The sequence below is a fragment of the Carcharodon carcharias genome, chromosome 4 (assembly GCF_017639515.1).
Source record: "Carcharodon carcharias isolate sCarCar2 chromosome 4, sCarCar2.pri, whole genome shotgun sequence".
Classification (NCBI taxonomy): Eukaryota; Metazoa; Chordata; class Chondrichthyes; order Lamniformes; family Lamnidae; genus Carcharodon; species Carcharodon carcharias.
Window position 1 is genome coordinate 39,496,287 of NC_054470.1, and position 21,510 is coordinate 39,517,796.

The window sequence follows — 21,510 nt, forward strand, 5'->3', positions numbered from 1 at the left end:
GTCCAAATAATTTTTTGAAATCTTTTATTCACTTTTTGATGATGAAATTAAACTCCCCGAGGCAGCTCTGCACACGCAAAAGAGCGGGCCCCGACTCTCCCTCCTCTCTCCTCTTTTTCTCCCCCCCCCCCCCCCCCCCAAAATACAGGGAGCGCTCAGCACTTCTGTGGGGGGGGGGGGGGGGGCATGTCAATCTGGGCGGGCCTTAATTGGCCTGCCCATGTAAAATGGTGGCGCGCAGCCACTCGTGGGTGGCGATTCCTTCGCCCACTCCCACTCTGCCCCCCTGACAAGGAGAAAATTCTCCCCTATATCTCTAAGATTAACATTTTTTTTATTCTTTCATGGGATGTGGGCATCTCTGGCAAGGCCCGCATTTGTGGCCCACTACTAATTGCCCTTGAAAAGGTGGTGGCGAGCCACTTTCTTGAACCGCTGGTGTAGGTACACCAGCAGTGCTGTTGGGAAGGAAGTTCCAAGATTTTGATCCTGTGACAGGAATGGAACAGCGAAATAGTTCCAAGTCAGCATATTGTGTGGCTTGGAAAAGAACTTGCAGGTGGTGGGTTCCCATGCCTCACTAGGCAAATGTGAGGACACTTCACCTTTCAACCGAAAGCTTCCATAATTTCCCGTACTCTGATCCACTTTAGTGATAAACACGAGATCTTATCGCCTTGTCATAAGCTTTACTCACTTGAGATAGTATTTTCTGGAGGAGCACTGTGCAACCCTACAATTACTACAGCCTTGCTTTTTAATTTCCAACTTTCAGCTTTCACATGTTATCTTTGTCATTAGAAAGAACATGTCAATCCCGTTGAATCAAACTTGTCGTCTGGACTGTCTCTTACCAACCTGAGGAGTGCCTCTGTTTTCCCCCCAGCCATTTTCCTCACTCTGATCAGATTTCTTATCTCTCCAGTTTGAGTTCCTAAACAAAGACCTGTTACTAATATGCGTGTAAGATAACTTGTAGTAGTCATCTGCCATTACTGCAGCCTCCCTTATCTTAGAAATTTTATGGTCTTCCATGTGAGACCTTATTCCAAAGGCACAGTATTTTTAAATTCTTCCATTAGAACAACCTTTCTAAGGATCTTAAAGTCTTGTTCAGCCTTCATAGACCTACACATCACCTATCAAATGCCATTTCCTTTTATCTAGCAAATTCCACAAAAGTCTGACTGTTTTTCCTAAATTTCTAAATTTCTGTCTATAAGCCTCTGGCACTAACTCATAGGAATTGAAAGCAGCAGTTTTCACTGTTTCGTAGTGACCAAACTGTAGGTCTGGAAGAGATGTGTACACCTCCGAAGCTTTTCCTATGGACACACTTTGCTGTATAATATTCCAATTTTCCTTGGCCATAATTTATTACAAATACTTTTTGGTAGTATAAAAGACCACATATCCTTTTTACTCAGTTCTTGCTTCATAACACCCATTGGACCTCTTCTGTAGTGAGGCCACTATGATGTAATTTCTTTAGTCAGTTTTCACAAATTGGATCCTGGTCTATAGTCAATATTGCTAATTAGATGTGAATTGCACTTTCAACCAATGTTGTTGTCAACATTTCCTATGGGCTTCCCAAAAACTAATTTCCAATTACATAAGGCACAAAAATAATCTTCATAATGTTATATTTGTAAGTCTTTCGGAAAATGGATTGTCCTTGATGTCTGTTCATGTCAATACTTTGCATTTTTCTGATTTGATTTTTTTTTTGCTTTTTGAAAATTAATTCATGGGATGAGAGTTTTGCTTGCAAGGCAAACATTTGTTGCCCATTTCTAAAAATAAAGAGAGGCGTATTCCGTTCTGTGGTGGTGAACCACCTCTTTGAATTACTGCAGTCCATGTGGTATGGGTACACCCACAGTGCTGTTAGGGAGAGAGTTCCAGGATTTTGACCCAGAGACAGTGAAGGAATGGTGATATAGCTCCCAATTCAGAATGGTGTCTGGAGGGGACCTTGCAGGTGGCAGTGTTCACATAAGTCTGCTGCCCTTGTCCTTCTAGGCTATAGAAGTCATGGCTTTGGAAGGTGCTGTCGAAGGAACCTTGGCAAGTTGCTGCAGTGCTTCTTGTATTAAGTACACACTCGTGTCACTGCACCGGTTGTGGAGGGAGTGAATGTTTAAGGTGTTGGATAGGGTGCCAATCAAGCAAACCGCTTTGTCTTGAATGGTGTTGAGCTACTTGATTGTTGTTTGAGTTGCACTTATCCATGCAATAGAGAGCATACCATCACATTCCTGACTTGTACCTTGTAGGTGATGGACTAGCTTTGGGGAGTCAGGAGGTGAGTTATTCACTGCAGAATTTCCAGCCTCTGACCTGTTCTTGTAGTCACTGTATTTATATTGCTGGTTCAGTTAAGTTTCTGGTCAATGGTAAGCCCCCAGGATGTTGATGGTGTGGAATTCAACGATGATAATACCATTGAATGTTGTGAGGAGATGGTTAGATTCTTTCTTGTTGGAGATGGTCATTGCCTGGCACTTGTGAGGAGCGAATATTATTTGCTGCTTCTGCGCAGTTGTTGTTATGATCCCCGTAGACACTAATAACTTTTAACTGGGAGTTTGAATTTTTTTTATATAGCTGAATGGATGACACAATAAGATTTTGCATTTTATGATGTTTACTGTCACAAAGACTACAAACACTGTTGACTAAATACTATCTTTGTAAGCAAGTTTATACTTTAAACCACTGATGGAATACGCCTCTTTTTATTTTTAGCACAACCAAAAGCAAGGATATGTTACACTATCCTTAAAGTACACCTTCGATTCCCCTGATAGCAGTCCAAATATATTCTGAGGGTCTTGTGTTCTTTTCCTTTTTTCAGCCTGGTAACTTCTAACCTCCAGAACTGTTTTCACAGTGAGTGTATTACTGAAGATCATCCCTCTAGTACAAGCTAGTTGAATCTTCCAGCTCTGATTTAACTCCTCAAGAATTTGGTCTTTTTAATCCAAGCGCAAGCTTTCTCCTGCATTCTCACATGGTGAATCAGAGACTTTTGACTTCTAGCTGCTCTCCCTCTCCCAGACCCAGGCAGACTAATACATCTGTGAAATTCAGATATTTTAGGAAAGCCTGTAACCCGATATCACTCTGGCTTCGCCTGTACCCTTCCTGTCTGAAAGCCCATCACTATGGCAACATGAATCACATGAGCCTTGTATCCAGGTAGAGATGCTGATGAAGAGTCATTTGGACTCGAAACATTAACTGTATCCCTCTCCACAGATGCTGTCAGACCTGCTGAGTTTTTCAAGGTGTTTTTGTTTTTTGTTCTAGATTTCCGGCAACCACAGTATTTTGCTTTTATGCTGATTAGCTATCCTTGAGACCCAACTCTTTTTAATCTTGGAAATAAATGGACAGTTTAGAGCACAGTTAATAACAATCTGACATTCTTGACACTTTTATGGGACTTTGGAGGCACTAAATCTATCCACTGTTAGCACATAGACTGCTGCCATTGTCCCCAAGAGTAAATGCCTTGCACCTTCTTCCCAGTAAAACAATCTGGACCCCTTTAATCTCTAACAGTCAAGTCATTTAGACCTGCTGTCAGGCAGATTCAGAACAGGTCATATTACCCCTTTCCTTTTAACTTAAATTGAAGACACATTTCAAAACATAATAGTTTTATAAGTCTCATAATTATAACATTGATCAAGTCATGGACTGCTTCAGTATCTGAGGTGTTGCGAATGATACTGAACACTGTGTAGTCATCAAACATCTTCACTTCTGACCTTACCCTGGATGAAAGGCATTAATGACGCAGCTGAAGATGGTTGGGTCTAGGACACTACCCCGAGGGACTCCTGTAGCAATGTCCTGGGGCTGAGTTGATTCTTGTGCTCCTCATTGAACCAGGGTTGGCCCGCAGGCTTGATAATAATGGTAGAATGAAGGTTATGCCAACCATGAATTTACAGATTGATTATGGTTGAATATAATTCTGCTGCTTATGATGACCCACAACCTCATAGATGTCCAATTTTGGCCTGTTCTGAGTCTACCCGGTGTCCATGGTGGTAATTCCACGTAACATCATGGAGGACTGTGCAGTGGTCACTCCTACAAATACTGTCATGAACTGATACACCTGTGACAGGTAGATTAGTGAAAATTAGGTCAAATAGGTTTTCCCCTTTTTGTTGGTTCCCGCACCACCTGCTGCAGGGAGATAATGGCAGATATTTCTTTCAAGACTCGGCCAGCTCAATCATGAGTGGTGCTACCAAGCTACTCTTGGTGTTGGACATCAGAGCCCCCCACCTGGAGTAGATTCTGTGCTCTCACTAACCTCCGTGCTTCCAATGGTGTTCAACACTGATTCATCAGCTGAGGGAGGGTGGTAGGTAATAATCATTGAGAAGTTTCTTTGCTCATGTTTTACCTGATGCGGTGGGACTTTGTGAGGTCCAGAATCAATGTTGAGGACTCCTGGGGCAACTCCCTTCTGTATGCCACTGTGCAGCCAGCTCTAGTGGGCCTGCCCTGCCGGTGGTACAGCATATATACAGAAACAGTGATGGAGGAGTCTGGACATTGTTTGTAAGACATGATTTGGTGAGTATGACTATGTCAGGCTGTTGCTTTGTGGGACAGCTCTCCCAATTTTGGCACAAGTCCCCAGATGTTACTGAGAAGGACTTTGCAGGGTCAACTGGGCAGCATGTGCCTTTGTCGTTTCCAGTTCCTAGGTTGATGCTGGGTAGTCTCTCTGGTTTTGTTTTTCTTTGTCTTTCCTGTAGCAGTTTGATACAACTGAGTGGTTTGCTTAGACAATTTCAGAGGACAGTTAAAAGTCAACCACTTTGGAGTCAACTGCATAGAAATGAAGGTTGAATTAAACTGTCAAATTTTGATGAATATATATGTTAAATGGTATGTCATTGCAAGAAGAAAGCATAATATTAACAAACCCCAATGGTTTCCCAAATGGCTGAGTGGGTAAATGCACTTCATGTTGCAGCACAGATTCGTGCAGGGCAGAAGGTCCATGATTCAATCCCTCCCACTGACCATGATGGGTACTAACCCCATTCATAACAATCACTAGTAGTTAGGAATAAAACAGAAAATCCTGGGTGGTAGACTTAACACTTCAGATTTTAGAATTATAAGACCTGAAACAATCAGCCCGTTTCTGTCTTCACGGTTGCTGCCTGGCCTGAGTTAGCTACTCTCAGCTAAATGACAAGGGTGCTGCAATTGCCCTGCAGCATTCCCGGTTACAGCATTCCCTTGCAGACTCAGCCAGGGTTGTCACTCCTGAAGGAGTGTGCTGAAAATAGAATCAGGCTCGGCTAAGGTGCTGTTCACTGCACTGGTTGAATCTGCTGTCAAGACTGTCTGATTAGGCACTTAATGAGGCACCAGAGGGTGCTAGAGCCCTTTAAACTTTAGCAAGCACAAGTCAATGTGTTAACAGAAGGAAGAATAGGGATGAAAACTAGGGGGGAGAAAAGCTTATGGTATAGAATTGTTTTTAGATTTATTTACTTGGCTTTCAAGAAAATACATTCACATTAAATATATTGGATGGAGTTAGTATCCTTCATGGCCAGAGGGTGGATTGCAGCATTGAGAGTATATCATGTTGAGTAGATCTCCAAAAACAGGCCCCGGGCTGCTGGGTATTTTCCCAAGGACAGAGCTTTAAAAATAAAAATATTTCTCCATCTATTAAAGTTTCCATTGTGGTTTATCTGTGTGTTCCCTTGACATTTTGATCGCAGAAGGAGAGCTTATTGATGCTTTGCTTCATATATCGTTTGCTTGTATTATATATTTATATGATTTGATTGCCAGGTTACAAATTCTTTTGTAGCGACTAGCTGTTTTGGAGGAAGTAGTTAATTTGTCTGTATTGTGTTTATATGCGATTTTTTTTCTTCTGTTTCCACTGCAAGTTAACCAGCTATTATGAACTTATATCTGTGGCCTTGTGTGGAAGTCATATTTTGATTTTCACTCTTGCTTAACATTTCTAAGGTATGCTTTCTCTTTTATGCAGGAAGCATCGTAGTAATGTGGGGCCAAGCAAGACAGTATCTCATTCACGACGGAACATTGTGGGTTGCAGAATTGAGCATGGATGGAAAGAACAAGGTGGAATAACACAGTGGAAAGGCACAGTTCTGGATCAAGTACCAGTGAATCCTGCACTTTACCTTATCAAATATGATGGATTTGACTGCGTATATGGACTTGAACTTCATAAGGACGAAAGGGTCTTAGGATTTCGGGTCCTACCAGATCGAGTTTGTGAGTGAAAATATGGTTTTAAGATCACTGATGATTCAAATTTACATTTTAAATTAAAAGAATGTTTTACGTTACAGGTCACTAATTACTTAATATTACTAAGTACTGTATATTCACTTTTTGTTTTTAGCTGTCTCGCGAATCAGTGATGTGGATCTGGCAGAAATGATGATAGGCAAAGCAGTTGAGCACATGTTTGAAAAAGATGATGATGGGGCTAAAGATGAGTGGCGAGGAATGGTGCTTGCACGTGCTCCGATCATGAACACGTGGTTTTATATCACCTATGAAAAGGATCCTGTCTTGTACATGTACCAGCTTCTAGAAGACTACAGAGAAGGAGATTTACGTATAATGCCTGACTCAAGTAAGTGTAAAGAGAGTTTTATTATTTTTGTTTTTCCCTGTCCTTGTGTGTTTACATCCAGCTATTATGAAAATTACTTTAATTCAATGTTAGAAAAGTCAGGTTGCATTTGTACAGACACTGTGGAATGTTATATGGGCTTCTGTGCAAATTTGAATGTGTGGACTGGGGGCCATGCTCAAGTATTACTACTAGCTCTTAGCAAGGTGACTTTATAAGTACTTACTCCAACATTTTTACTTTGTCTAACCTTAATGATGAAATGCTGTGGAAGTGCAGGACAGGCAACAAGAAGGATGCACCAGCTGTGGTGCATTAATCAAGTAAAGGATGGTATCAAATTGAAAGAAAAGATACAATGCTGCAAAGATAGATGGTAGGCCAGAAGATTGGGAAAATTTTAGAAACCAGCAGAGGATGACTAAAAAAATAATAGAGGGAAAAATTGGAGTATGAGAGAAAACTAGCAAGAAATATAAAAGCAGACAGTAAAAGTTTCTGTAAGTATATGAAAAGGAAATGAGTAGCAACAGTGAGTGTTGGTTCTTTAGAGGGAGAGACTGGAGAATTCATAATGGGAAACAAGGAAGTGGCAGAGACGTTGAACAAGTATTTTGTATCTGCCTTCACAGTAGAAGACACAAAAAGCATCTCAAGAATAGTAAAAAAGCAGGGGGGAAAAGGGAGAGAGGAACATAAAACAGTCATGATCACTAGTGAAAAAGTACTAGGAAAAGTAATGGGACTAAAGGTTGACAAGGCCTTCAACTGATGGCCTGCATCCAAGGGTCTTAAAGGAAGTGGCTGCAGAGATAGTTAATGCATTGGTTGCAATCTTCCAAAATTCCTTAGATTCTGGAAAGGCCCCAGCAAATTAGAAAGGCACAAATGTAACACCACCAGTATTCAAGGAAGGAGGGAGACAGAAAGCAGGAAGTCAGTTGGTCTAACACCTGTCATTGGAAAAATGTTAGAATTCATTATTAAGGCGGTATTAGCAGAACATTTAGAAAATCATAATAATCAGGCAGAGTCAACATGGTTTTGTGAAAGGGGAAATCATGTTTGACATTTATTAGAGTTCTTTGAGGATGTAACCTTCTATGAGCATGGATAAAGGGGAGCCAGTAGATATAGTATATTTGGATTCCATAAGGCATTCAATAAGGTGCCACGTGTTTATGTTACTGCACCAAATGAGAGCTCATGGTGTTAGGGGTAATATATTAACGTGGATAGCGGATTGGCTAACTAACAGGGTACAGAGGGATAAATGGGTCATTTTCAGATCGAAAACTAACTAGTGGAGCGCTGCAAGGATTAGTGTTGGGACCTCAATATTTACAACTTGTTATCTGCTGTCCCTTGATTCGAGGATGATGCCTACTCAGGGTTGCGAGTTTCTGCCATGGGTCTTCCTTGACTCAGCAGACTGATTCTTGATCAGCAGATTTTTGGGCATTTTCCACTCCTCAGATACTGAAGCAGCCCATGCCCAAATGCAAGAAGACCTGGCCAATATCCAGGCTTGGGCTGACAAGTGGCAAGAAACATTCATGTCACACAAGTGCCAGGCACAACCATCTCCAACGAGAGAATCTAACCATTGGCCCTTGACCTCCAGTGGCATTACCATCACTGAATCCCCCATCAACATCGTAGGGGTTACCATTGACCAGAAACTGAATTGGACTAGTCATATAAATACTGTGCCTACAAGATTGGGTCAGAGGCTAGGAATCCTGCGGTGAGTAACTCACCTCCCGACTCCCCAATGCCTGTCTAGCATTTACAAATCACAAGTCAGGAATGTGATGGAATACTCTCCCATTTGCCTGAATGAGTGCAGCTCCAACAACACTCAAGAAGCTTAACACACTTTAGGACAAAGCAGCCAGTTTGATTGGCACCCCATCCACAAACACTCACTCCCCCCATGTGGCAATGGCAGCTGTGTGTACCATCAACAAGATGCACTGCAGGAGTTCACCAAGACCCCTTAGGCAGAACCTTCCAAACCTACGACCACTACCATCTAGAAAGACAAGGGCAGCAGACACATGGCAACATCACCAGCTGGACATTCCCCTCCAAGCCACTCCTCATCCTGATTTGGAAATATATTACCATTCCTTTGCTGGGTCAACATTCTGGAACTCCATTCCTAACAGCACTGTGGCTGTACCTACATCACGTGGACTGCAGCGGTTCAAGAAGGCAGCTCTCCACCACCTCAAGGGCAATTAGGTTTTGGCAATAAATGCTGGCCTAGCCAGCAACATTCACATCCCATAAATGAATAAAATGAACACATTGTCCCACAAGGTAGTGGGATCTGGAGTGCAGGATTTGCTTCTATTTCTTTCCTTCTCCACTGCCACCCTAACTCATTGTTAAGATGTTTGGACTCAAAAGCATGATGCAGCTTGATGGACAAGTTGTTGCCATTTTAAACAGTTGGTAGCAAGCACCTCCCATTCATTAAGGTCAATGTTGCCATTCTTAAGTGAGAGCTTTAGAGTGTTTTTCTTTGTCCTCCCCAGAATGCTGACCATTTGAGAGTTGTAAGAACAGGACCTAGTGGGGGAAGATGCTTTTTGGCAATCCGGTTATTGTCCAGTCCATCATTGTTGATTTTGCAGGAGTTTTGCCTGAATGCTTGTTGAGTTGGTTTCAAGAAGAACGCTAGCGTTTGTTCAACAGTCCTCCCACTGAATCCGGAGGATGAGGCGGAGGCATTGCTAATGGAATTTCACTAGTGTTTTTATGTGCTGCTCATACACAGTCCAAATCTCACTGCAGTACAGAGGAGTGGTGATGACAACTGCTCTGTAAAGACTTTTGCCGAATTGCAAAGTTCTTTGTTGTCAAACACTCACTGCCATAGTTTGTAGATGGCTGAGCTGGCATGACTGATCCAGTGTTGGATCTCATCATCAATGGTGGCCTTTTGAAAGAGGTAGCTGCTAATGCATGAGAAGTGCTCAATCTATTCCAGAGTGTCTCTTTCAATATATATGGGCTGTGGAATATTTGGATGAACAGGTCTGGGTTGATATGAGTTTTATTTTGGCAACATTCAAGGACAGGCCGATCCCTTGTGTGCAGAATTGCATAGATTGAGAGTGGCTTGCAAATCTGGTGTAGAGTGGGCAAAGATGCTGCAGTTATCCGCAAACTGTAGATCATGGATGTCTATGCTGGTCCATGTAATTTTGGCACGGAGGCAACTGAAGTTAAAGAAATTTCCACCTTGGTGGTATTTAATACTCCCACCAGAGACAGTTGATGAGGTCACTGTCAGGTAGATTGTAAATAGTATGGGGGCTATCACACAGTCTTGCTTGGCAGCTGTCTGGATTTTGAAGACATCTGTTTCATATCTCCCATTGATTATAGTTGGAGTCATATCATCAAGAAGCAGTTGCAGGGTTGTGATGAAGGTTCTTGGACATCCAAATTTTTGGAGCACAATCCACAAAGCCTCGCGATTTACTAAGTCATATACTTTGGTCAGGTTGATGAATGCAATGAAGAGTCCCTGGTGGAGTTGTTGATGTTTTCCTTAGATTTGTCTGGTAACAAAGACCATGTCAGAGATTCCTCTGGAAGGCCTAAACCCACACTGTCTGTGGGAGGTTTTCCACAGCCATAGGAAGTCAGTGATTCAGGAGAGTGCATGACAGGATTTTCCCTGCTATGGACAAGAAGGAAATACCTCGGTTGTTTTCAAAGCATAATTTATCTCTCTTCTTGAACACAGTTATAATAGTTGTATTCCAGGAGTTGGTGGGAGTGGGGGATGGATGTCTAATACCTTGCAAATCTGTAGGATGATTGCAAGGGAGTCTTGATGTGAGCATAAGCTTTCATATTCTCAGCTGGAATACCATTGGGGGCCGCAGGCTTTTTTGTTTTTCTTTCATTTGATTGCTTCTTGTAGCTCTCCCAGTGATGGTGCTTCACCCATGGATTGTACCACAGGTTACTGGGGGATAGTCTGGAGGGTATCAGCTGCCACTGTGGATTCATGGTTGAGGAGTTGTTAAAAATGTTCTTTCCAATGTTGACAGGTGGCATTGTTATTCATATGTCGAGTAACGCCATCCTTTGAGTTAAGGGGATTTTGGTGAAACCACCAGGGCCATCTATAGACTCGGGTCAAAATCCCCTTACGGATCTAACACTGGATGAAGGGACCAACTGTATTGTAGCCAAATTTGCAGATGATACAAAGAAAGATAGGAAAGCAAGTTTTGAAGAGGATATAAAGAGTCTGCAAAGGGATTTAGGTAGGTTAAGTGAGTGGGCAAAAATTTGGCAGATGGAGTATAATGTGGGAAAATGTGGTTGTCCACTTTGGCAGGCAGAATGCAGTAAAATCTTTGTTATCTGGCATGCTCTGAGAATCAGTGGTGCCAGTTAATCAAAAATGCCAGTTAACAGGGAGTTTACATTACTCCAGACACAAGACAAGGTGCTGCTCTGTCTTTTGAATGGTTGAGGGAAGAGGGGAAGTAGCTGAGCAGTCAAGGGCTCCAGCACAGCAGGACATCATAGTAAAACCACCACAACAGAAGACCAAGCCAACAGCACAACTGAAATCATGACCTTTAGACCAGCTTTTTAAAAAATTGAGCTGAGAGTTTCACTGACAGTTGCTCCGAGCGTCAACTGTTGCTTCTGACCTTTGGCAACTTTATGAGTTTCCAGCCAGCTTTCTTTAAAAAAAAAATCAGAACCGAACAGATCACCACCACACCCGAAGATCAACTGCAATGTTGGGGTTTTGGAAATCCACCACTTGACTCTTCGTTTTTGACCTGCAAAACGGCTTTTCAAACAAAATCGAGCTGTCAGAAATTCCAGATAATAGATCATCCTGGTTGATATAATGCCGGGTAGCACGCAGTTTACTGCATTGTTTAAATGGAGAGAGACTGCAGAGTGCTGCGATACAAAGGGACCTGGTGTCATTATATGTGAATTGCAGAAAGTTAGGATGCACGTAGAGCATATAATTAGGAAGGTAAATGGATTGTTGGCCTTCATTGCAAAGGGGAGTGGAGCATAAAAGTAGGGAAGTCTTGCTACAACTGTACAGGGCATTGGTGACACTGCACCTGGAGTAGTGTGTACAGTTTTCGTCTCCTTACTTAAGGAGAGATGTACTTGCACTGGAAGCTGTTCAGATAAGTTCACTAGGCTGATTCCTTGGATGACAGGTGTCTAATGAGGAATGGTTGTGCCTATACTCTTTGACATTCAGAAGAATGAGAGGTGATCATATTGAAACATTCAAACGTATATTCTAAGGAGGCTTGACAGAATAGATGCTGAGAGGATATTTCCTTTTGTAGGAGAATTTAGAACTGGGGGCACAGTTTAATGATAAGGGGTCTCCTATTTCAGACAGAGATGAGTAGGAATTTCTTCTCTCAAACGCTCACTAGTCTGGAATTCTCTTCCCCGGGAGAGCAGTGGAGGTAGGGCCATTGAATATATTCAAGACTTGAGTTAGACAGATTTTTGATTGACAAGGGAGTCAAGGGTTTCTGGGAACAGGCAAGAAAGTGGCGTCAAGGCCACAGTCAGATCAGCCATGATCGTTTTGAATGACGGAGTAGGCTTAATGGGCTGAATGCTTACCACTCCTCTTTCTTATGATCCTAGGCAAAGGTTTAGTTGGAGTTTCATAATATATTTATATCCACTTTATGCCAGGACTTGTTTTGGAATTGCGGCTTAAAACTAATGAGGTCAGTTTTAATTCAATTTAACATTGCTTTGGTATATTCCATGATATAATGGAACTATACATTTGGTTGTAGTCTGATCCCCATTTAACAATTGGGTATCACAAGTACATTTCCCTGCTAGCAAAGCATCTTTGATGTCTGACCTATTTGAAAACTTGGTTTGTTTTACTGTGGCAAGCATTGCCACATCTGATAAAAACAAAGAGATAAAAACAAAAAACTGTGGATGCTGGAAATCCAAAACAAAAACAGAATTACCTGGAAAAACTCAGCAGGTCTGGCGGCATCGGTGGAGAAGAAAAGAGTTGATGTTTCGAGTCCTCATGACCCTTCAACAGAACTGAGTGAATATTAGGAGAGGGGTGAAATATAAGCTGGTTTAAGGTGGGGTGGGTGTGATTGTAGGGACAAGCAAGCAGTGATAGGAGCAGATAATCAAAAGATGTCACAGACAGAAGAACAAAGGTGTTGAAGGTGGTGATATCTAATCGAATTTGCTAATTATGAATGGATGGCAGCACACTCAAGGTACAGCTCTAGTGGGGGTGCGGTGGAAAGACAAGCAGGACATAAAAGATATAGATTTAAAAATAATGTAAATAGATGGGAAAAGAAAAATCTATATAAATTATTGGAAAAAACAAAAGGGGGAAGAAACAGAAAGGGGGTGGGGATGCAGGATGGAGTTCAAGATCTAAAGTTGTTGAATTCAATATTCAGTCCGGAAGGATGTATAGTGCCTAGTTGGAAGATGAGGTGCTGTTTCTCCAGTTCCTTCCAACTAGGCACTTTACAGCCTTCCGGACTGAATATTGAATTCAACAATTTTAGATCTTGAGCTCCCTCCTCCATCCTTACCCCCTTTCCGTTTCTTCCCCCTTCCTTTTGTTTTTTCCAATAATTTATATAGATTTTTCTTTTCCCACCTATTTCCATTATTTTTAAATCTATATCTTTTATGCCCTGCTAGTCTTTCCACCCCAACCCCACTAGAGCTGTACCTTGAGTGTCCTGCCATCCATTCTTAATTAGCACATTCGTTTAGATAATATCACCACCTTCAACACCTCTTTGTTCTTCTGTCTGTGGCATCTATTGATTATCTGCTCCTAACACTGCTTGCTTGTCCCTACAACCACACCCCCCCCCAACCTTAAACCAACTTATATTTCACCCCTCTCCTAATGTTCACTCAGTTCTGTTGAAGGGTCATGAGGACTCGAAACGTCAACTCTTTTCTTCTCCACTGATGCTGCCAGACCTGCTGAGTTTTTCCAGGTAATTCTGTTTTTGTTTTGCCACATCTGATGTTTGATTGCTGAATGTGATTATGTCATATGAATATGGGGATACAACTTATAGATTGATAACCGTAGCCTAGGTTTCTGCCATATCTTTATAATGTTGGTACTAATGCTGACAACAATATAGTCAAATGTTATAAAATATTGAATTAAGAAAATATCAGTTAAGGCAAGTTTAGCATGTTTTGCGTATCACTAGAAGATCTAACTTCTTATATTAATTGAAATAAAAACATTGTGCTGGAAAAACTCAGCAGGTCTGGTAGCATTAAAGCAAAATACTGCGGATGCTAGAAATCTGAAACAAAAACAAAAAAATGCTGGAAAAACTCAGCAGGCCTGACAGCATCTGTGGAGAGAAAGACCGTTAACATTTCGAGTCCATATGACTCTTCAGAGCTAAAGAGAAATAAAAATGTGGTGAAATATATACTGTATATGGGGGGAGTGGAACAGGTGAAGCTGGATGGAAGGCCAGTGATAGGTGGAGGCAAAGGAGAGATTGCCAAAGATGTCATAAACAAAAGGTCAAAGGGGTGTTAATGGTGGTGGTACTGGCTAAAGGAGGTGCTAATGGTGACAGTAAGAGTAGAAAGCAGAATGTGATAATAGCCAGACCAGGGAAAGCACTCTGGAAAGAACAACATGAGCAAGTGACCGATGGCCCATTGAGGGTGGGTGGGGAGAGGGGAAGGTGATGGGGAAAAAAGATTGAAAATAGGCTAAAAGGTGGGGATAAAACGATGAATAAACATGGAAATAAATTTTAATAATAAAAATAAGTAGAAAAAAATAAAAATTTAAAAATAAAAGTGAATAATGAAATAAGGGGATCAAAAAGGCGTGAGGATGGAGGAGAGAGTTCATGGTCTGAAGTTGTTGAACTCAATGTTGAACTCAACACTGATTAGGCTGTAAAGTGCCTAATCGAAAGATGCATCTGTGGAGAGAGGAACAGAGCCCAATATGATCCTCTTCGGTTACACTTCATGGATTGAACCTGGAGGCTGATTCACCAGGTGCTCGGATTACAAGAGTAATTCTTTTAGAATTCATTCTCGGGGTATGGGTGTCGAGAGCAAGGCCAGCATGTATTATCCATCCCTAGTTACCCTGAGGAGGGGCATCGTCGTCTTGAACTGCTGCCATGCATGTGAGCTGTTCGATACAAATGAATGGCTTCCTAGGCCACTTCACAAGGCAGCTGATTAACCACGTTGTTGAATCACATATAGACCAGACTGGGCAAAGATGGTAGGTTTCCTTCCCTAAAGTAGATTAGTGAAGCCGATAGGATTTTACAACAATCCAACAGCTTCATTTTCACTTTTACTCACACCAGTTTAAATTCTAATGTCATAAGAACTTGTTCAATGAAATATTATGAAAATCTGTCAAAAATGACCTGGTTGCTGCTTTGTAAATTATGACTGTCATATTATTCTGACCTCTACCTCGACTTTCTTCAATAGTCATGCATTTCATCCACTATGAATAGGTATTTTACTGTCTTTGAAATCAGTTATCTGCTAGACTCTACAAGGTCAGTTAAGGATTTCAGACAGTCAAACTATGTCATTGAATACTGATCTTGTAGAGGTGTAAGTATTTTCCACTGAAAGTACATTTACGTTTAAGGGTAGGGTCATAGTGTTCTGTAGAGTCCTAATTTTATTGATGTTTTGTTAAATTTCTGCTTCCACAGATAATGATTCTCCACCAGCTGAGAGAGAGCCAGGAGAAGTCGTAGACAGCTTGGTGGGTAAACAAGTGGAATACGCCAAAGAAGATGGCTCAAAGAGGACTGGCATGGTCATCCACCAAGTAGAAGCAAAACCATCAGTGTATTTTATCAAGTTTGATGACGATTTCCACATTTATGTCTATGATTTGGTAAAAACCTCTTAGACACATTTCATAGTGCAGTGGGAAGGCCATATTGGCCAACTCATGGACTTTTCCATATGCGGACCTTGATATACTAGGCTCTAAAAGCCCAGTAAGCTATTGTGATCTCACAATCTCTGCCATTGACAACAAATACAACACAAGTTTGAATCAGCCAAATGGTTCTACTAATGTTACCATTTATGATGGTTTGAATGCAAGAGGGTTACTTGCAAAAGAAACAGTCTAAAACCAGTATTTTAGAATAAGGGAACTAGGTTTCCAGAGTACTTTGTCACTCATGGGAAACAATAAAGCTTCAAGATAAGAAACCTAAATTAGGGTCTGGAAAAAAAGTGAGAAAATGTATCAGCATAAAACAAATTTTCAATTGGACAAAAATAATTTTCTGAATTGAAAAATAAACAGAGAGGAAAAAGAAGAATGGATCAGACACCATTCAGTCTTATAACACGTTTCCATGTTACACCTTTTTTGACAACTGTCCTTTTTTGAAATCAAGTACATCTTGTTTGACCTCGAAGGAAGCTGCAAATTTATTAAGATTTTATAACATACCTTTTGATCTTAATAAAACTGCAATGAGCCATACATATTAAAGGAAATGCACTTGAACATTTTTCTTAAACCCTTTTTTTAAGGAGCTTAGGTAAATTTCATTATTTTTATTATGTAGTGAAAGTACACATATGAAAGGTGAAATTTAATATGAGAAGTTTGGCAATGTGAGAGAGGAATAGGGAAGAAAAATAAGCCGTGAAAGTCTGGGAAAACAACCAGTATATTTCTATACTGGTTATCATGGTGCTGAGAATACAAAAGTGATACTGTTAAAATTCTCTCTCGGGTATGAGCGTCGCTGGCAAGATCAGCATTTATTATCCATTCCTAGTTGTCCTGTGGAGGTGTATTGTCGTCATGAACTGCTGCCATGTATGTGAGCAGGTGAAGGTGAGCTGTTTGATACAAATAAGTGGCTTCCTAGGCAGCTGAATTAACCACGTTGTTAAGTCACATATAGGCCTGACTGACAAAGATGGCAGGTTTCCTTCCCTAAAGGACATTAGTGAACCAGTTGGGTTTTTCCAACAATCTGACAACTTTGTTTTCACTTTCATTGATGGTGACACAAATTCAAATATCATATGACTTTTTTCGGTGGAATATTATGAGGAGGTGTCTAAAATGAACTTGTTGCTATTTCTAAATTATACCTGCCAAATTATTCTGTTTTTACCTTGGCTGGCTTTTTTTATAGTGACACATTTCATCCACTATGAGATCTGTACTTCATTTGTGCTAAGAAGGTGCACAGTTAATTGGCTATAATATTATAATTATCTTTAAATGTTTCCTTTGAGTAAACTTAATAACTTTAACTGTACAGTGTAGCTGAAGTAATTCCTAAAACCTATCAGAAGCTGATTCGGCTCTGGCCTGCTGAATCTTGGTCAAACCAATTATCATACTTCAATTTTAAGATGTGCTGTGCAAAATAATATTTAGCTTATCTCCATTAAAAAAAATTCTTTAACACCCCAAGGCTTATTATCTGATAAATATTTAAAGTCACATGCCTCAATTGTCTATAACGCTCTTAGTCCAATGATTAAATGTCTTACGTTCTGTCATTGCTCAGATCTTGTACTTAGTAACAACAATAAAATTATTGTTCTCTAAAAATAAAGCATTCTAGACGTGATTGGGAGTGAGCGAGTAAAGCGGCAATTTAAATAATGACACAATAATCTGAATTTCCAAATGCTGCTGCTTATACCTTTAGGGCAAGGATATTTTACAGCAAAAAAAAACACATTGTACCTGGGAAGAATGTCACCTGCCTTGGAATTTGGAAGTGATTTAAGTATAAGTGCAGCAATGAACCTAAAATGAGTAAGCAATGCATCAGGCAACATTAATATTTTCCTTATTAGGTATTTTGGAACTTAATGAGTGTCAAATGGGCATCTCATACCATTACAGATGGAATATCAAAATATCCCATAGCCTTAAAACCACAGGTGTGTGTCTCTTTTTTGTCATATAATAGCATTTCTGATTTCATGACATGAAGAAAGTGGGAACTTTAATTTATAATATATGCTTTTATATGAACTACTTTCCTTAGAATTGTTAATGGACCATAACTTATTCCATTCCTTCACCACCCCCAATGCCTGATGTTTCTTCAGCCTCTCCTGACAGCAGTAATTTACACTGGGATATGATTCCACAGGTGCTGGTAGAAATCCAACATCTTGCCCAAGTGAAGATTCAACATGTGTTTACCTAAATATTGGGGGTAATAAACTGCAAAAGGCACAATCTTAATATTCAGGTAGACCCACTGTGAATTGGAACCTTATCTGGATTTTTATTTGATTCCCCTTCATGATTGAAACCTCCTACTTACCTGGTGGTGTTAACATTATAATTTGTCTTGGCTAACCATGCACACAACTGGGGTTTTCCTTGTCTGTATAAATCCACTGAGTCATTTAAAATTCTATAATTAAACCTACCAAATAAAGTTTGGTACCATTTTGTGTAAAATATTTAACGTGTATTGTAAACACAGTACATAGTGGTGGACCAATTATGATGCAATTTAAAATCTCAGTTTTGAGAAACCTTCACTTGAGGAGATCATCTTTGTTGCTCCTCCTGGGATATGGAACTAGATGTCACTTGCAGTATTAATCTTTTGTGCATCCTTCATTAACCTAAATCATTGATCTTAATTGACTGCAATAGTCCTTGGTCACAATGCCTGTTTGGTTAATTCATCGAATACAGTGTATTTCTGAGGAATCTGATGTGAATGCTACTGTTTTAAATATTTCTTTTCAAAGCTGTAATTCAAAAATGATTTACTTGTGCACCTGTTCTTGGTTATGAAACTGTATTCTGGAACACTAGTTCAATGTTAGAAACTTTAAAAAAAACATTTTACACTTATTACGTCACCAGGTTTTAAACGCCAACAGCTTTTTTTCTTAGACTAGGGTACCTTTCCAGATCCCTCTTTGACAATAATGTTGATTCCCAATAGCAGGCATGCTTAGTTACCACTTGATTAGAGCTACCTTAGTCTTTACTTGCAGCGAAAACAACAGCCATTTTCAAGGGTTTATGGTAGAATATTGACTGTTTGTAAAAACCCAACTTTCATGTGAGGCAATTTTTGGCAACGAATTGTGAACCTGGATGACAGTTTTTTCAAAAATTAAGATACTAAGGATTCTTTAAAATAAGTTGTTAATCACCTATTCATGTTTTTGCTTTATTTATTCAAGTTGCAATTCTTTAGCCTTATGGCTTGTACCTAAATGTAATGTGCTGGACAATAATATGAATACATCATTGATGTTTAATCTGAAAATGACTACATGCAGGAACTGTCATTTCTCCAGTATTCCAAAGTAGGCAACCAAAGGCAGGTTACTGTGTTTTTAAATTATTTCTGCTCACAAAGAACCCCTTGATACTGTACTATGAAGCATTTCTAACCCAGCTCTAAGTCTCTGTGTTGTTAACAGTGTGTTTAAACAGATTCATCAGACCTGCAAACTCAGTATTGGCAGAATTTCTGCAAATTTGTCAACTTGTAAATGTTTCTAGAGTAGGTCTACAAGATGATTTAAAATCTAATCCTTATTGATATTGAACCAAATGTGACTCTTTATTTTAGGTCTTTCCGCAGAAACACAAATTGGGCAGGGAACACCAAAACAGTACTTGATGGAGTGAACTTCAAATTGAATTTGTTACAGATTTGAATGCAGTGCTCTCATGACCTTGGTTAACAGTAGAATTTTTTTTTTCCCTGGGAGCCAGTATTGCTTTATAAAATTATCTTGGGGCTTGTGGTTGTAACTGACACAATCTTGGATACGTATTAAAAATAGTTGATCATTTAACTTGGGTTGTATAACTACTGTGTGTGAAATATGGCTTATATAGTGTGATCTTTTAAATGCAAACGTTGTGTTTTTCTGCATGTTCTAATGTTAGACCCATTTCACATAATCAGCTATGCATGTAACACCTTATTTTAGGTTGCCTGTTTGCTTATTGTATTGTCTGATTGTTAGCTAGGATGAAATGCACTGATTTTAGAACAGTGCCAATTGTGGTGGCTTATGTCTTAAAAGGGACCATACTTTTTCCTTTTTTGAGTGGGGTGGGGTGGTGGGGAGATAGAGAAAATCTGGCAAGGGTTCTTCATAATCAATTAACAAATGTGAAAAAGCTAGGTTTACCTTTTTAAACATGTAACCCCTCTCTTGGAATCTGTATCCTGAGCATTTTAAAATGTCCGTGCCAAGTTTGGTAAAGATACAGATTTAAAATCGTACTTATTGGAGCTTATAAGCAGAAAGGGGCCTTTTGTTACTAAAATTAAACGCACAAAATGAGCATTTATTGACACTTGTGCCTTGAGCCATTGCTTTATCTCTTGTAGATCTGGCTAATGTAAAACAATGCAGTTAATTTAGTTCAGATGGTGGCATAATAGAAGTATGTGTAGCAGGGAGCTTGATAATGGACCTCATGATTTGACTTGCTTTTGGAAACAAAGCCCACTATTTCCATGCTACTACGTTTTTGGATTATTCTTGAATAAGGGGGAAAATACCACCATTAGAATACAGTTACAAAATGTATGGTCCTTCATTAGTTACAATGCTTTTTAAAGAAAACTCAGCTTAACAGTTTATGGTATATGTATAGTTAAAATGCAATGTTGATGTTTGCTTCTGGAGTTAGGCAAATTTTCAAATGTATAGACATTGTAGATCATGTTGCTGTATGCCATTAGATCTATAAACATTTCACATCTTAAAAATCTGTTTACTTCTGTAAGGTTTTTTATAATTATGTTGTATAACTATAAAAAATAAATTTCTGTGCAATTTAAATGTGTATGAAACAATCTTTAACCACTATTTTTGAAGTTCTTATTGAACTAGAAGACAACTGGCATTGAACAAGGACCGTGTCCACACTTCTAAGATTGATAATAAGTATAAGTAGTGACATACCCAATTCTGCTGCACTTACAAGTCCATTATATTGCTGGGAATTGTTCTTATTTTGACCCACTGGATAGTGCATTACTCCAATGTGTCAAGAAACCATGGATAATTGAGTGGACACAGGCTGATCATGTGAGCAATCGAGGTTTACCTGACTTTTTATTCTTTGCTGGGATGTGAGCATTGATGGTAAGGCTAGCATTTATTGCCCATCCCTAATTATCCTTGTGTAAGAGGTGGTGAGCCGTCAACTTGAATTGCTGCAGTCCATGTGATGTAGGTCCAGCTGCAGTGCCATTAGGAAGGGAGTTTCAGGATTTTGACCCAGCTACAATGAAAGAACGGCAATATAGTTCCAAATCAGGATGGTGTGAGTTGGAGGCGGTGATGTTCTCATGCATCTGCTGCCCTTGTCATTCTAGGTGGTAGAAGTTGTGGGTTTGGAAGGTGCCGAAAGGAACCTTAGCAGGTTATTGCAGTGCATCTTGTAGGTGGTACACACTGCCACTGTGCTAGTGGTAGAGGGAGTGTTTGTTTAAGTTGGTGGATGAGATGCCAATCAAGTGGGCTGCTTTGGCCTGAATGGTGTTGGGTTCTTGAGTGTTGTTGGAGTTGCACGCATCTAGGTAAGTGGGGACTATCCCATTATTCCTGACTTGTGTCTTGTAGATGGTGGACTGGCTTTGGTGAGTTGGGAGGCATGCGACTCAATGCAGAAATCCTAGCTTCTGACCTACTTTGGAGCCAGTTAAATTTCTGGTCAGTGATAAATCTCGGAGGTCTTCTAGTGCAGTGAGTAGCGTCCCTACCTCTGAGCTAGAAGCTCTGGG

At 40.1% G+C, this 21,510-nt stretch overlaps 1 protein-coding gene across 3 annotated transcripts in view; it reads left to right on the forward strand.

Annotated features, from left to right (window-relative positions):
• Positions 1–20,563, forward strand: part of LOC121277251 (spindlin-Z-like) — a 108,469-nt gene extending 87,906 nt beyond the window's left edge. For 2 of the 3 annotated variants that reach the window (XM_041186487.1, XM_041186489.1), the window contains 4 exons: positions 6,053–6,303; positions 6,434–6,670; positions 15,439–15,626; positions 19,333–20,563. In XM_041186487.1, the coding sequence (XP_041042421.1) occupies positions 6,053–6,303; positions 6,434–6,670; positions 15,439–15,626; positions 19,333–19,383 (727 nt within the window). In that variant the 3' untranslated portion in view covers positions 19,384–20,563. Of the gene's footprint in view, positions 1–6,052; positions 6,304–6,433; positions 6,671–15,438 lie in introns of all 3 variants that reach the window. The other variant, XM_041186488.1, reaches the window with a different exon arrangement.
• The last annotated feature ends 947 nt before the right edge of the window (positions 20,564–21,510 follow it).